The 16,861-nt window shown below is 38.3% G+C and overlaps 1 protein-coding gene across 1 annotated transcript; it reads left to right on the forward strand.

Annotated features, from left to right (window-relative positions):
* Window positions 1-580: 580 nt before the first annotated feature.
* On the forward strand, window positions 581-14,975 carry LOC141147688 (parvalbumin, thymic CPV3-like). The gene is made up of 5 exons (XM_073634894.1): window positions 581-623; window positions 2,668-2,737; window positions 6,458-6,590; window positions 10,069-10,178; window positions 14,705-14,975. The coding sequence occupies exons 2-5, from the start codon at window positions 2,677-2,679 to the stop codon at window positions 14,728-14,730; spliced, it is 330 nt and encodes a 109-aa protein (XP_073490995.1). The 5' UTR covers window positions 581-623; window positions 2,668-2,676; the 3' UTR covers window positions 14,731-14,975.
* Window positions 14,976-16,861: the final 1,886 nt, after the last annotated feature.

Raw genomic sequence — 16,861 nt, forward strand, 5'->3', positions numbered from 1 at the left:
CAAACATACTGAAACACACCACATCTTGATTAGTGACATCCTTTAAATGCTTCATTATGTTTTGTTAACGTAAACTGGCACACTCAGCCCCAGATATCAATGAACAATTGCTGGCTTGCATTAATGAGCTATAACATGAATTTTTAGGACAATGATCCTGCATTGTGCTTTAGGATTTTCATTGTATTGCCATTTAAAGAAAAGAAAAGTTTAAGCCGCTTTACCAATTGGTACATTTTGGGGGAGTCTGAAGGGAATGGGAATACAGCAGGACTATAGTGCTAAAATACACTTTCTTTAAACATATGCAAAGTGTGGTTACACTGCTGCCATCGTAAGGATAGAAAATACAAAAATATAAAAAAAAAAAAAATAACCAAGAAATGGCATTAATAGTATTGCTATGTAAATTCCACAAAGTTATAAATAGAGAGGTTGATTAGTTAGGCGAGAAACTTGAGCTTGTCACCAAATCGTGCATTTGATCCCTGAATTGGTAATCCAAGTCAAGCCTATTGTCACCTGTGGTATCCTATATATACCACACTGTTTCCTTCCATTTCAGCTCTGTCACCTTACACATCCTCTGTATTTCTACGAGTACCATCTCCTCCCACTACACAACTACACAAGGTGAGACCAATTTAACTATGTTCTGCCTGATAAATATATACTTCTCAAGACTGATATTGCATCAAATATCAATATAATTATTATTATTTTATCAATATAATTATTATTATTTTATTTATATATAGTATTTCTTTTGTTTTCTCTTTTTTAGTTACATAAATATTTGTATCAACTCAAATGTAATTTATGTTTAACTTACTACCTTGAATAATATGTATTTTTTTTTAATTTAAAAAAAAATTACAACCTTAAGGTACCCTGCTTCCATGCTATCCTGTACAGTTGTGCAATCTACTATCTGGAAAATAATTTTTCGAAAAGTTCAGAAACCAAAATTACAATATAGTAAATGAATGTTGTTAGTTATTAAAGCATAGATGACATATGTAGACGGAAGTTGTGTTCCCCAGCTTGCCTAGGGATAGCAAAGCATTTATGTTCTTTGCTCCCAGCTTCTTCAATCCAATCAAAGAGTATAATCCTTTCCTTCTAGACTGTAAGCTCTAACGAGCAGGGCCCTCTGATCCCTCCTGTATTGATAGTGTACTGTCTGCCCCCAGGTTGTAAAGTGCTACAAAAACTGTTGGCGCTGTATAAATCCTGTATATTAAATAAAAATAATAATAAAAAGGCCATGCTGGGTGCATGTACTGAGCTACAAATGGAGCCAGACATTATTTTCCATAGCCAGACTCAAAGAATTAGCATGATTTCAGATGATACCAGAAGCATTCTGAGGACATAAACACTGAACCGGTCCTGGAGAGGGAGTGCAATGCAAACTTTGCCTTGCCTGAATTTTAAGAGTTTATCTATAATATTTGATAGGGGTGATAGGGAGGTATATGTGTTATAAAAGCTCACCTACACTTTAAAAGTGTCACACACACGGTTTATATTCAACAGTCATTTTCAACTTGCATAATTCTTAGAGAAATAAACAATTTATATGGTAATGTAAGAGACAGAGTGGCAAATAATTGCTCTTTTCATGAAATTTAGGATAATGCAGCCATAGAGAGTAGCCTATCCTAAAAAAAAAAATCTTTCAATTAAATAAATATTTTACTCGCATTATAGAGCATTGTACAGTCCGTGCAATGTCTTGATCTTTTGTTGCGCAAATATCACAACATTTTGCTTCAGTTAAAAAAACTGTTTAAAAAAATAAGTTAGTGATGTAACAGTATATACTGTATATATATATATATATATATATATATATATATATATATATATATATACTGTATATATATATATATATATATATATATATATATATATATATCCTTAAAATTATATAATTTTTAATGCACCCCTATTGCTGCTAATGATAGTTGCTTGGCTGCTTTGCTGACTCTCTGGCTTTAATACCTGCTATGCCACTGATCTGGAACAAATCAGGAAAGCTAGAGCAAGGGCAGATCTCCGTATCTACATATTGTGCTTTCTCCAGATCAGTCTCGAAGTCAGAGGGTTACCATGGTAGTCAGGAAGTTTTTAGTAGGAGAGGCCAGCAACTGCCACCTTCATGTTTTAATTGTGTTTTTTCACTAACGTACTGGTGATTGAGCATATCATCATCTGGAATCTAGAAAGAAGATAAATTCAACCTGGCAACCTGTTTTTGAAAAAATATGCACATTTAACAAAGCCTAATACATTAAACTTAAAAAATCACAAGAATCACAAAATACAAAGTAACAAAAAAAAGAAAAAAAATTACAAATTTCAAACATTTAATTTCAAGATGCGTTTAACAATTTTTCACTATTTTTATTGTAAATATAGGAGTATATTTGTAAGGCAATGAATGTGAAATTTACCAAACATTTACTGCAAGTGACTCTTCCTGGTACTGAATGTCATACTCACTGCTTTATACATATGCCCAATAGTGTTGCATTTCTGCATCATTATCATCCTATTACAAATGATTGTCTACAGCACCACTACCTTTTTGTGGAACAATTCTTTGTGAAAAGTATTTGAAAATGAAATTGTGCTTAATATTCACCCTATGTTCCTGCTTACAGATTCAAAATGAGCCTCACCGACATGCTCAGTGCTTCGGACATTGCTGCTGCTCTAAGGGAGTGCCAAGGTAAAGCTTAATTGTGTAAATATTCGCTTTGATTATCCAATCATATGTAGATTAAATAAGTAAACAGGGTCTTTCTTTTCACAATATTGGAAAATTAACGTGAATCCTAACACATTTTATTGTGTGAACATTCTCAAATCTTTTGCTAAATCAGCATTTCTGCAAATATTTGAAAATAAACAAGTGGTATTAACTTATATATTTATTTCTTCATTTTTTTGGCAGTTGTCAATTGTTAAAAGAAAACATCTAAAAATATGAGTATCATACAATTGTGCATTAAAATATAAAAACAACAAAAAAAATTAAATAAACAAATAGATATCTACAATAGTTTCAGAATGAAGTGTGTCTGTGTATCTGTTTAATTAAAACATTTTCTAATTTGTTTGCATTTCAATTGTACTATTACATGCTAAACATGATATTCATTTATAATACATTAAATAATTTTCAAACTTCCACTATATATTTTTTAAATTACATTGGCCTACACTACATAGTTGAAGTTTAAATTATTTTAGCTATTTTTTTTTGTATTTTTGAGACTTGAAAATTTGATTCCAAGATAGAAGTTTGGTTGGAAAAACCCACAGTTGAATATAAAAGGCCATCATGAATAATCAGAAGAGCATTATATGGCTATTTAAATCCCACAATACAGTTTACAAGTCATTTTTTATGTAATCTTTAAGATAAACTATAATGGTTGTGTGTAAGTTTTCTTTTGATGTTGTTTATACCTTTGAAGTGTTTTTATGTTTTTTCAACGTGTAAATAAGCGTGTATGAGACAAATGTATGATGATTTGATGATGATTAAAATGATTATTATAATGATTTGCAGCCTATAGGCAAAATTGTACTATGCCCATTGGTAATTTTCAGCACTAATTTCAGTACAGGCTTTCGGACCTTGGTGGCCCTAGTACTGGTTTCCATTTCAGCAACCAAAATTAGTCATTTAGCAAAATAAAAACACAATTTTTCCTTGTAAGCACAAAAAACATTAAAATCTATCTTTTTATACTGTTTGTGAGATGCTAATAAAAATTAGGGTCCAAATTTATCAAAAGAGGTGAGCATCTAATTATTCAGGCATTTCAAACAATGACCTACAACCAGTATCTTTTGGTCCATCGTATGGTTCTCAGCTTGTTCTGTTGTTACTTGCAGAAGCCTCTTTGCAGACGTTCACCAAACATTGCTGTGTTAATTCTATTGACAGCATTGTCTGTCAATAGTATTCTGTGCCAAAGATATTGACAATGCTCTGTTAATGCTGTTGACAGATTGTATCATATATGTAATGTTTAATTTGCCCATAGTTGCATTTTTATGTTTCTTTTTAGCATAGAGTATGAAAAAGTCTTCTAAATCTCTACACAAATACTCCCATAACTGTATTGGTGAAGTTCCATTACCAGTGGTATGCATTGTCAGTGGGTCATGCTAGCTGTGTGGTGACAATAACCAAGTATTAATAATACCCCAGATCAGACCAATAGTCTCAGCACCAGAGGAGTGTAAGAAATTGCAGAGCGGGCATCATGATCTTAGCGAGCACCAGGCTTCGAAACACAATATGCAAAGGGCATCTGCTCCTGGGAACTTCTACTTTTGTTTGTTAACATTAATATATAAAAATCTAACCCCTTTAAAAACCCATCCCTTTCAGCAATGAGTTGGTTCAGCTGCACAACGTTTCATTCTTATATAAAAATTAGATATGTAGTGAAGCACTCCTCACTAGTACTGCATAGTAAAACACACTGATAATCTATAATACAACACACTAAGAGCACACTACATGTGAGGTCCTATACATCATTAGAACCAAATATATTGTGTGGAATATATAAATAACAAACAAAAAAGACACTTTAAATAAAACACCACTGTGATGCCTAAACCAGTGATAATCAGTGATAGGCGTTTCCAGTGTTATAAAGCAAGCTTGAAACACAAAAAGTCTAATATAGTGAAGAGGCTAGTCCATGGGTCCCATAAAAGGTTCACAGCAATTTCCAGTGCCCGCCACCTTCCAAACTTGACCTTCCACAGGTCAATATGCGCCTTCCCCTTTAAGAGGCTAAAGAAACCTCTGGTGGGTGGTTGGATCCTTGGTGATAAGTAAATCCTCTATCTCCTGTGACAATCTTTATTGGTAGTACTCATAAAGGAATCAGAAAACTGACATGCTGAACCATTTAAAGCCACTTTAATAAAAACCATAAGAAATGACAACTCACATTTCTCAGTGCATTAGCTCTCGTGCACTCAAATAGCATGCGTAGCACAATAAGGGAGTGCAGCCCTCTTAAGGATCGCTTGGATGTAGTACTGGCAACCACCAAACAGGGTGCAATCTTACTGTGAAAGCGCGCTGACGTCACCAGGCCCTGCCTCCGACTAGTTTTATCACATTCCATGTGACTTTATCAAGGAGAATATTTATTTTACTTATTATTTAAGTTTATGCTATAGATTTTATTTTTAAGTTAAATTTTTATTCAACCCCTTCCTGACCAGTCCCTGCAGTTATACTGAGGCAGGTTGGCACCCCTGGGGGAACCATCGTAGCTATACATCGGCACGCCTTTTGACCACTAGGGGGCGGACGCACGCGCTGCTGGCGGAGCCAATGCCAGTACCCAGCGGTCGCGATGACCACCGGGCACCCGCGATTGCTCCACACAGGGACAGAACAGAGATCTGTCAATGTAAACAGACAGATCTCCGTGCTGTCAGGGGTGAGGAGAGCGATCTGTTGTGTATACTAAGGCAGTCCCATCCCACCACAGTTAAAATCACTCCCTATGTAACACAGTTAACCCCTTGATCGCCCCCTACTGTTAACCCCTTCCCTGCCAGTGACATTTACACAGTATGCACTGATCGGTGTATAAATGCCAAAGGTCCCAAAAATGTGTCAAAAGTGTCCGATCTGTCCGCCATAATGTTGCAGCCCCGATAAAAATTGCTGATCACCAGCATTACTAGTAAAAAAAAAAAATAATCATAAAAATGCCATAAATCTTTCCCCTATTTTGTAGAGGGTATAACTTTTGGATAAACCAATCAATATACGCTTATTGCAGTTTTTATTACCAAAAATATGTAGAAGAATACATATCGGCCTAAACTGAGGGAAAAATTCGCTTTTTTTAAAAAAAAAATGGGGAAATTTATTATGGCAAAAAGTACAAAATATTGTGTTTTTTTCAAAATTGTTGCTCTTTTTTTGTTTATAGCACAAAAAATAGAAACCACAGAAATTATCAAATAATACCAAACGAAAGCTCTATTTGTGGGGAAAAAAAGGACATCAATTTTGTTTGGGTACAACGTCGCACGACCACACAATTGTCAGTTAAAGCGACGCAGTGCCGTATCGCAAAAAATTACCTGGTCATTGAGCAGCCAAATCTTCCGGGGCTGAAGTGGTTAATGTGTTTTTTTTCTTAATATATTGATATTTTTAAGGTGCATTGTTTTTTTCTCTAACGGTAATTACCTTTTATTGCTTACCTGTCTTCAATCTAGTATTCAAGAGATGAAGTCTTTAAATAGAGATTGTGATATGTTGTTTGGTTTGCTATGATTAAGGCCTTGTATGGCTGAAACACTCTGTCTTCAATAAAATTTACTTAGCACAGGCCATGACTGTGTGGCAACTGTTACAATACAGCCAACATAATTCTGCACTTTTTGTTTTTAGCTCCTGACACCTTCAATTACAAGAAATTTTTCCAAACTTGTGGGCTGACTAAAAAAACAGCCAGCCAAGTGAAAGATGCCTTCCGGATTTTAGATGATGATCAGAGTGGATTTATCGAAGAGGAAGAGCTCAAGTAAGATAACATTATAATACTATCATGTTATTCATTTGTTTCACAAAAGTTTTTATTGAGAGTTGAAGGTATAAAGTACAAATAGTATATACAGTTTTTGAGTATTTACAACATTTTAAATATGAGTCATCATACATACACTATATTACCAAAAGTATTGGGACGCCTGCATTTATATGTCTTAGTCCATAGGGTTCAATATTGAGTTGGCCCACCCTTTGCAGCTATAACAGCTTCAACTCTTCTAGGAAGGCTGTCCACAAGGTTAAGGAGTGTGTCTATGGGAATGTTTGACCATTCTTCCAGAAGCGCAATTGTGAGGTCAGGCACTGATGTGGAAGAGAAGGCCTGGCTCGCAGTCTCCACCAAATCATTTGGTGGAGGGGGTATTATGGTGTCTGGTTGTTTTTCAGGTGTTGGGCTTGGCTCCTTAGTTCCAGTGAAGGGGACTCTTAAGGCGTCAGCATACCAAGACATTTTGGACACTTTCATGCTCCCAACTTTGCGGGAACAGTTTGGGGATGGTCCTTTCCTGTTATAACATGACTGCACACCAGGGCACAAAGCAAGGTCCATAAAGACATGGATGAGCGAATTTGGGGTGGAGAACTAAGACTGGGGTGCCATTAACGTCATGTGCATGAAAAGGCAGGTGTCCCAATACTTTTGGTATAATAGTGTATGTCAAGATAACATATTGTGTTCTATGCTGATGCATAAGTATGATGTGAAGATGAAATAAGACAATTACCGTCCCAAGTATCAGCCAGTGCAAAAAATAGTTAAGGAGTAGGGAATACGATAGGGTTATAATGAAGGTCAGGTGTAGGAAACATATAGATATAGATATAGATCTCAAATTTTGTGTGATGGAAATTGATATGGAAAATGTGTGATGGAGCCTACACACAGTCAGGTCAAGGTCCTATCACACATTTTCCATTGGAAAATCCTATCGTGTGTACAGGGCATAAGAGTGTTAAAGGATGACCAAGAACTTTTAGATTGATGACTTTATCCTCCTTTCAAAAACTCACTTTTTATTCCATTAATACTTCATATTCTTACTTTGAGGGTGAATATATGGTCTTTTCAAGTTTTTTGATAGACTTATAAATGAGAACAATTTGAGCTAAATAATCTTATCAATGTGTATTCATGTTTTAAAAACCTTAATCTGTGCATGGTTTGTACTGAATATTTATTCATTATATACTCGCGTTCTGCTTCCTCATTTGGCTAGCTACACTGTGCTAATGGATTACTGCTCCCTCTTCCATTGCATCAGTGTTAATTTTGACATTAAATTTCAGTTTTGTTTTAGTGATAGTCTTTTTGACTAAAATGCCATTTTAGTTTTAGTCGTATTTAAATCTCCAGTACATTTTAGTCAACTAAAACCTAATGAGATTAGTTATATTGTAATGCATTATTTAAGCATTTCTCTAGAGTTCCCAAACTCATTATACACTCCTGGAGTAAAAATCCAATAATATGTTATTATTTATGGTATTAAGGTTTGAACGTGCACTACAGACACAGATTCAGCAGTTGTGATATATAACATCTTTATAAATAAAACCAAGTTTCAAAAGCAAATAAAGAATACTGCTTTTTGACAAACAGAAGTGCAACTTTAAGATATATATATATAAAAAAAAAAAAAACAAGCAAACTGTAAAATTTATTGGCTCTAATGCCATTGCACATATTACCTGAAAATAGTACCAACATTAAAAATGTATAAAAAAAATAAGAAAAGCCTTTTTCTTATTTTTCTTTTCTTTCAACAGCTTAGTAGATGCCCCCTATGTGGTAGTGCAGTGTTCCTTTTGACGTCAAATTTCAATTTCATTTTAGTCATAATCTTTTGACTAAAATGCCATTTTAGTTTTAGTGATATTTTAGTTGACTAAAATCCATTTAATCTAGTCAATGAAAATATTTTTGTCGACGAAATGTACACTGCATTGCATGCATCTTAACAGATGTTAAAGCCCAACTTTAAAGATTTGGGATCCCCCATCCCCTGTCTTCAGGCCCCTGCCATCAATATGTTTTTTTTTTTTCTCCCTTTGGTCTTCTACCGGGGCAACTCTGAATGATGCAGACTTCCACTTATGTTGTGACACCAGCACTGCATTAATACACTGTAAGTGCAGGACATTGTTGGAATGATCCTGGCCATCATTCAACCCAGAAGACTGAAGCCATCTTTGATGAACAGGAAGTACTGTGGGAGACAACTCTGGATTAAAGGTAAGTATTGCAAGCAGAGCTGTTTTTTTTTTTAAATCCAGGGGATCTTTTCAATTAGCCTGGAGTTTTGGCTTTAACCAGTGGGAACGATTGAGTCAAGTGATTAATATACAATACCTTCAAATAGCAAATCTACAATCTGTTTATTTAATACTAGAGTACAAATATGAAAAAATAAATATGTACAAATGTAAAATCATATACAAAATGGGCACCAAAAAATGAGCTGCACACCAAGGACATCACTTCATCCAACAAAGTTTTTTCAACTGACAGCACACACTGCACCCTTCCACCTTAGAACCATCCCTCTAGAGGGCCCGAAGTGGAAGGGTGCAATGTGTACTATCTGTTAAATAAACTTTGTCAAATCAAGTAATGTCACAGGTGTGCAGTTCATTGTTTGGTGTCCAGTGCTAAGGCTTCATGTACACTAGCGGCTCCTAAACTTGAGTTTAAGAGCTTTTGGCATTTTTTTGGCCAAAGCAAAAAAAAACTAAACTCCATAAAAGCTTATGTGTCAATGTACAAATAGGCTTTTAGCAGAGTTTAGGAGCTGCTGTGGTTAGGGGAGCTTCAACCTCCTTTAACCTCCCGCTCCTGAACACAGAAGAATCATGTTCAGGATAGGAATGATTTTACTGCCAGTCGCAAACGCAAACTACGGCAAAAATACGGCAAAATCGCGGTGCCGCGGTTTGCATTTTCCCACTGCCACAGTGAATGTGGGCAGTGTGTACATGAAACCTTCCAGAGAACTCAATTCTGAGCACAATAACACTATTATCAGGTTCATCCCTAAACAGGCTATAGATGGTGTGATATTCTTTCCTGCAACCATGGGTCGCTCGATTCCCCCATCAACATAGTTGATGGGGGAATCCCTCCCATGTAGCTATTGTGTTCTTCCAGGGGGGGGAGGGTGCTGTCCCTTCCTGGAGAACCCAGGGATTATTTCTAGCGGCTGTAGCCCCTGGCAAAAAATCCCATGCCGATAATCTGATATGCTGGTTGTACCCAAGTTGATTGATCAATCGACTTGGGTACATTCAGCCTGCCCATAGATGATTTGAATCTGGGCTGATCCCTGCTGAACAGGCTGAGATTTGATTAATCTATGGTCAGCTTAACACAATGCTAATCGGCCATAAATCCTATTGACATGAAAAAGGTTTATGTGACCTAGCCAAATTATAACATGGGTCTTCTTCTTGCTTAGGTTTTTCCTTCAGCGTTTTGATCCAAGCTGCCGAGAACTAACAGCCTCAGAAACCAGAGAATTTATGGCTGCCGCGGACCATGACAGAGATGGGAAAATTGGAGCCGAAGGTGAGTGGTATAATGCAGTGTTACCTTGTGCCAAGCGCATTAAGGTGTTGACATAATTAATTGAAGTTGTAACACAGCTACCTAGTGCATGGTCAGCATTACACTTGCCTTTAAATGTTTTTCCACTTTTGCAGCCAAATTGGGATTACATCTACATTATATTTGTTATTTGTTCTCATTTACATAGCATTTTTTTAAAAAATATATCAAAATTGCTGCTTACCATTTAAAAAAAAATTATGATAACACCAGCACTGAAAATCCTACTTTTCTTATTTTACAAAGGGGGTGGGGAGTTGCATTTACCATAATTAACCCTGTTTGTGCATGTGAGAAACATCTAAAAGAAAGTAAGAAAGAAATTTTTTTTAAAATTAAGAAAAAAAAGGCTATGTGAATTGAAACGCATAATCAACATACGGTGACGTTTTCTGAAATTTGACAAAAGTGGAAATACACTTTAAGGCTTTGCTAAAATGTCTCCCAGGTAGTTGCTTTAACCTTCTCTACTGCTGTAATCTACTCCAGCTTCTTACAGCATTGCACTGCAAGAAGCTGAAGTGTGCACTGTATGCCAACAGTTTTCAATTTAAAGATAGCAACAGCCAATTAGAATTAAGGCACAGATGATGCAAACCAGCAACTTGTTATGCAATGCTGAAAAGGATAATTTAACTTCCCAGAGCTCTGCTTAACAAAACTGTATATTGACTCTAAGGGGATGATTTCATAAAACTGGAGTACAAAACCTGGTGCAACTCTGTATAGAAATCAATCAGCTTCCATGATTTTTTGTGAAAGCTTAATTAAACAAGCTGAAGTTAGAAGCTGATTGGCTACCATGCACAGCTGCAATTTTGGTAAATTAACCCCTAAGGCTCTAGGATATTAAAGATACAGTACATGTTGGATCTCATCCTAAAATAGGCGCTGCTTCTAAATTGGTACACAAACACAGCCTGTTGGAAAATCAACACAAGCATAATCAGTGGTAAACCAAGTAGAATCATTGGTAATGCAGGCAGTGTACTAGCCAGTGGCGTATTAACCATGTGTGCAGGGTGTTCACTGCACACAGGCACCCAAAGGGGGGGGGGCACTGTGACCCACCCCTGCACACATGGAAGGTTGTCCATTGACAGCCAGGGATGATCGGTGCAGCGGGGGGACATTTGCAAGCACCGATTTCCCTGTATGGCTTTTCAGACAGCTGCTTCTCCTTCTCTCCCTCCCGCGGCTGTCAACTGAAATGCCATACAGGGAGATCGGTGCTTGCAACTGTCCCCTCGCTGCACCGATCATCCCCCACTGTTCAACATGTCCTCCTCCTCCACCCCTGTGTTCCCCGGACCTCTGTGTCGTCCTCCTCTGGCCCGCTGTGTGCTCCTCCACCGCCCCCCCCCCCTGTCCCCCCACAGCTGGCTCCCTCCTCTCTCCTCTCCCGCCGGCTGCTGTGGGGGATGTCAGGATGGAGAGTGGAGGATGGGGCCGGTAAATATGTCATTTACCAGCCCCTTCCTTTTCTGAATTGAACACAGTGAGCAACACTACTGTGTCCTGTAATAACTGAGCAAAGTAAACTGTGTGTTACTCTGCTCCAGTTTGTAAATGAACAGGAGCCTCTCTCTGCTGTTCATTAATTTTCAATGCTGAAGCTGCAGAGAAAGGGACTGGGGAATCTGTGTCCTCAGTCCCTTTTTCTGTCCACCCCCCCTTCCCCAACCAATCATTGTGGGAAACAAATACAAAAATAAATTGTAAAAAATTATTAAAAAATAAAATTGTAAAAAATAGTCAAAATAAAAAAATTCGGACACTATCCATTGTTCTACTGACACCATCCATTGCCCTACTGACACCATTCAACACATGCTAGCCACTGCCGTACACGCCGCACTCCTCACCTGCACATTTTACCCACCTCCATACAGTCTGCACTCCTCTCCTGCACATACTACCCACCACCATACACTCCATACTCCTCTACTGCACATAATACCCACCTCTATACACTCCGCACGCTTCTTCTGCACATACTACCTCCATACACTCTGCTCTCCTCTCCTGCACATAATACCCACCACCATACACTCCATACTCCTCTCCTGCACATACTACCCACCTCCATACACTCAGCACTTCTCTCCTGCACATACTACCCACCTCCATACTCTCCACACTCCTCTCCTGCACATACTATCCACCACCATACTCTACACACTCCTCTCCTGCACATACTATCCACCACCATACACTATATACTTCTCTCCTGCACATATTACCCACCTCCATACACTCTGCACTCCTCTCCTGCACATACTACCCACCTCCATGCACTCAGCACTCCTTCCCTGCACATACTACCCACCTCCATACACTCCATACTCCTCTTCTGCACACACAACCCATACACTCCGCACTCCTCTCCTACACATACTATCCACCGTCATACACCATACACTCCACACCCCTCTCTTGCACTTACTACTCACCTCCATACACTCCACAACCCCCTCCTGCACATATCACCCACCTCCACACATTCCGCACCCCTCTCCTACACTCCATACTCCTCTTCTGCACACACTACCCACCTCCGTACACTCTGCACTGTACATTCTCTATTTACATTACCACATTCTGCACTATGTAAGTCATCTCAGACTCTAATAAACCACACCACTTTTAAGCCACGCCCAATATTTCATGCAGTTTAAGCCACACCCACATTTTGCACTGGTGCGCTGAGCACGCCGCATTTTTTTTTATCCTTGCCTGGGGCCCACTTTTTATCCTGGTACTAGCAATAAGAAACACACAGTATAAAGGACACATTTACTGCAAATAGGTTACTGCAAATAATAATGTATATACATATTTACTGTAAAATGTAAAAAAGCCATTCAGATAAGTTGCAAAATGCCTTCAGTATCTTCAGTATCACAGAACAAGCCTGGCTGAATGTGGATAACTGCTACCAGCTATTATCAGTTTTAGGCCACATGCATACAGTATGTTTTTTTTTATTGTAGATATACATAGGAAACAGTTTAACTGCTAAAAACATAAAGCAATCCTTATACTGTATATGACTTTGTAATATAAGAAGGGTAACAATTATATGAGTGCCATTCCACTCCACACCTATTCTCACTGTTTGAACAAGTTAAGATCACAATATTGGTGTCATTCATCCTGAGCTTCCTCTCTTTCACATTGTTTTCTAAGTAGTTCCCTCTACTGTTCACAGAGTAGGTGGTTCTACTGCAAGACACATTTAAAATGTTAGCTTTTATGTGGTCACTCAGACAGATTTATGAATGAAAAACAACCAATGAATGGAGTGGATGAATAAACGGTCTGCCTCCTCCATTCATAGATCGCGTTTAGTCCATAGCTGTTATAGTACAGCTTCTGGAGGAGGTGGAGGGAAAGGATGAGCATAGTTGGCCCTCTTAATGAATGCATATGACAGTTCCCTTGGCTCTATTACCCCCCCCTCCCCCCCGCTGCATTGGAAGATTACAGCAACGGGGGAAGTGGGAATTGAAAGAGGAAGATTTCAAATAATGCAGGAAACCAGTAGAAGGGACACATCATTTTGATGGTTTACTGAATTTTTTTTGGCTAAACGTAGGCTTTAAAAGTCTGTAAACTGTAAAAGCTGAAGTCTTCGATTCTTATGAACAAATTACTATTGATTTTGTAAGAAATCTTGTAGGACCGCTCTCTATGCTCTTTGCTTGTGCTTCTCGCTTATCAGTTACATTGCTCCCATTTACAGTATCTTTGAGGACTACAGAACCTGTCCCTCTATGTTATCTGTCCTGTAGTCCTGTCCTGGGTTGACAACACTGCTCCTTCATAGAAACAGTACAGTGAGTAATCTTTGTCACCCTAGGACATGTAGTGTGTTACTGGCAGGATCTCCAGGTGAAAATGAAGGAAAAAAGCCAGAGGGCTCATTAACACTAGCTTTGCTCTCTGAAGAGCAATCAGAATTTGGATTCCTCTAAAGAGAGCATTGGACAGGCAGTGAGGAGGCATAAATCCTATACTAGCGCAAAGCAACCATGCGCATTGTATGCGATTGTGGGGCTCTTGCAGTGTGGCCCATTCACTCGAATGGGTTGCATTTGATGGGTGTTATTCCCACTGACAGCAACAGAGGATATAATTCCTGCCGCAGCTGCAAAGCATCAAGACCATGGCATGAGTACCCTGGCCGCTGCCTCTACAGCTTAAAGAGGAGTGGTAAAAATCACAGCTCAACCACAGGGTTTTAACACCCCCCTAACTGCTACTGTGAGTAAGCCATAAAAGAGGGAATCTAATGCAGCCACCACATCAAAGGACTAGAAAGCTGCAATATATTAAGTGTTTGTTCTTGGGTCCAGTTACGCTTTCTAGGAATATGAATAAAGGAAATTTAAATAGATACACATTTATGTAGTACAAGTTAAAAAATTTAAATAATAATGTGATTGTGACACTTAACTAAACAATTCTGTCTGTTGGATTTGTAGAGTTTCAGGAAATGGTTCATTCATAGAAGCCTACAAATTCTGGTGGTATACACAACAAAGTGATCGTATAATGGAAACAAGACATTTAAATCCAGGACGTTGTGCTTCACATTCACCTTGGCTGTCTCTATATCAAGCCTGGACATATGAGCGAGGCTGGAAAAAAAGATGTACCACTTTGGCGGACCAGATTATGGTGTTTCATCATGCGGCATGCACTAACCGTTACTGAATGTCCTAACAATCCAATAAAACCCTACATACAATGAAATTACTGTGTTTTGCTGTTTTTTATTTTTAAGCAACAGTCATACAAATTACTCCTTCCAGAAGTATATGCTTATACAAACCAGCAACGTTTTCAAACTCATAATAAAGATTAGCACCAGTTTAACAGATGATTGTGTTGTGACACATTTATAGGGTTTCCCCTATGAAAGTTATCAAGATTATTTTACAGAAGCCATGAAATTCTAAGGATTTTATTTACTGGCCATTTAAAGCATGTGATGAATATTGCAAAAGAAAACATTATATTCAGTGTAATCCTTAAATTAGAAGAAGCAGTGGGTCCAGAGAAATAGACAAATTAGAAGACAGGTCTTCTCTATGATTAAGCCCCATGGATGCGGCGAAACATGTCAGAGGAGTGTAGTCAGGAGGAATCTAGGCTGAAACCTAGATTCACCCTTCTGTATAGTGACTGGGCTTCGGTGTGTGGCATTTCCACCTTTTGTCTTCTGATTTGGTTCTTCTAGCCTGGATAAGCTTGTTTGAACGCACCCATTTTCTGCTTTGCACTGCAAGGGGAAGCTTTATAGAGCTCTGGGCGACTTTCTAAGTTCTTTGCATATGGGTCACAGAGATATAGGCAGTTGAAGTTTTGTAGACTTTGTCCTTTAAAAGGCTAGTTTTTGAATGACTTGGAGTGCCTATGAATCACGTCTAACATCCAGCCCATTTCTGGACATGATTTCAGATAAGGGTTCAGTCTTCTCACAGCCCATAGAAATCTATGATCTGATTCAGATGCTGATGAGACAAGATTTTATCATTCTTTGCTATGAATGGAAAGATCCTCTTTAAATGAGAACTCCAGTAAAGATAAAAGTCACTGAAATTTTTTCAAAAACATTACTTAACAATGCAAAAAAAAAATTAAAAAGTTTTAGGCTGAGTTCACACTATTGAGAATTGGATGCCGGTTCTATGTATCCAATTCGCAATAGCAGGAGATTTTGACTGGGTCTCTTTGGAGCCTGTTCACATATCTCCAATGCGGCTCTGGTGTGAATTTGCACTGGAGTTCTGTGTGTCTTTTGGTCCAAATTCAGACAAAAATTTGGGCTGAAATCGGACCTGAAACAGTAAACGGGGATGCACTGGTCCCCTGCTGTAAGCTGCATGCGAAGATAGTGTAAACCCAGCCTGAATGGAAGTTCTTGGTAAAGAAAAAAAAAATTTGTAGAAAAAAATTTCCGATCTGGATAGCTGGGAAAGTCCCATACACTTTCTATTGGGGTGGCGGAAAGGTGGAGGGGGTATTGGGGGGGGGGGGGGGTTGGTTGGCGATCAACTACAGTGGTAGAGAAGCTGGTTCACAGAATAAGAAGATGGTATTTATGTGAAATACCAAAGAATGCGGTTGAAGAGATTTAGAGGAACATCTTTTCTTTTTGCTGGCTGTAGCTTTACTTCAGTCTGAAGCCCAATTAATGGGCATTCCTGTGAAGGGGGAGGGGCGTACAGCCACCTCCCCATTTCTAAGTTGACTGTTCTTATACTATTAAGAATGAGAAATCAGCACTGCAGCGTTATATGATAGAGCAGCAGGTTGCTAGTAAATATATTGGGCACTGGCAGCTTTATCACACAAGGAGGGCTCGGCTTGTTCATTCTTAATAGTCAAAGATCATTCAGTGTTGCTGGGCTGTGATTTCTCTGTGGCTGATTGTTAACATACACAGCCCTGGCAAATAGATCACACAGCCCCACAGAGCTAAGTGATCATTTACTATTATGAATAAACAATCAGCACTGTTGGGGGACAGTACCATGTATGATTCCAATACTGCCCTGTGCACTACCTGTTCATTCATAATAGTAAAAGATTACTTTGTGCTCTAGGCTGTGTGATCTATCTATTAGGGCTGTGTA

This window comes from Aquarana catesbeiana, linkage group LG06, assembly GCF_042186555.1.
Source record: "Aquarana catesbeiana isolate 2022-GZ linkage group LG06, ASM4218655v1, whole genome shotgun sequence".
NCBI lineage: Eukaryota > Metazoa > Chordata > Amphibia > Anura > Ranidae > Aquarana > Aquarana catesbeiana.

Bases quoted from the DNA above. Each gene is read 5' to 3' on its own strand.
- LOC141147688 (XM_073634894.1), top strand. From the start codon at position 2,677: ATGAGCCTCACCGACATGCTCAGTGCTTCGGACATTGCTGCTGCTCTA. The intron at 2,738-6,457 runs GTAAAGCTTAAT...TTTTGTTTTTAG, and splicing joins TGCTCTAAGGGAGTGCCAAG to CTCCTGACACCTTCAATTAC. The intron at 10,179-14,704 runs GTGAGTGGTATA...TTGGATTTGTAG, and splicing joins TGGGAAAATTGGAGCCGAAG to AGTTTCAGGAAATGGTTCAT.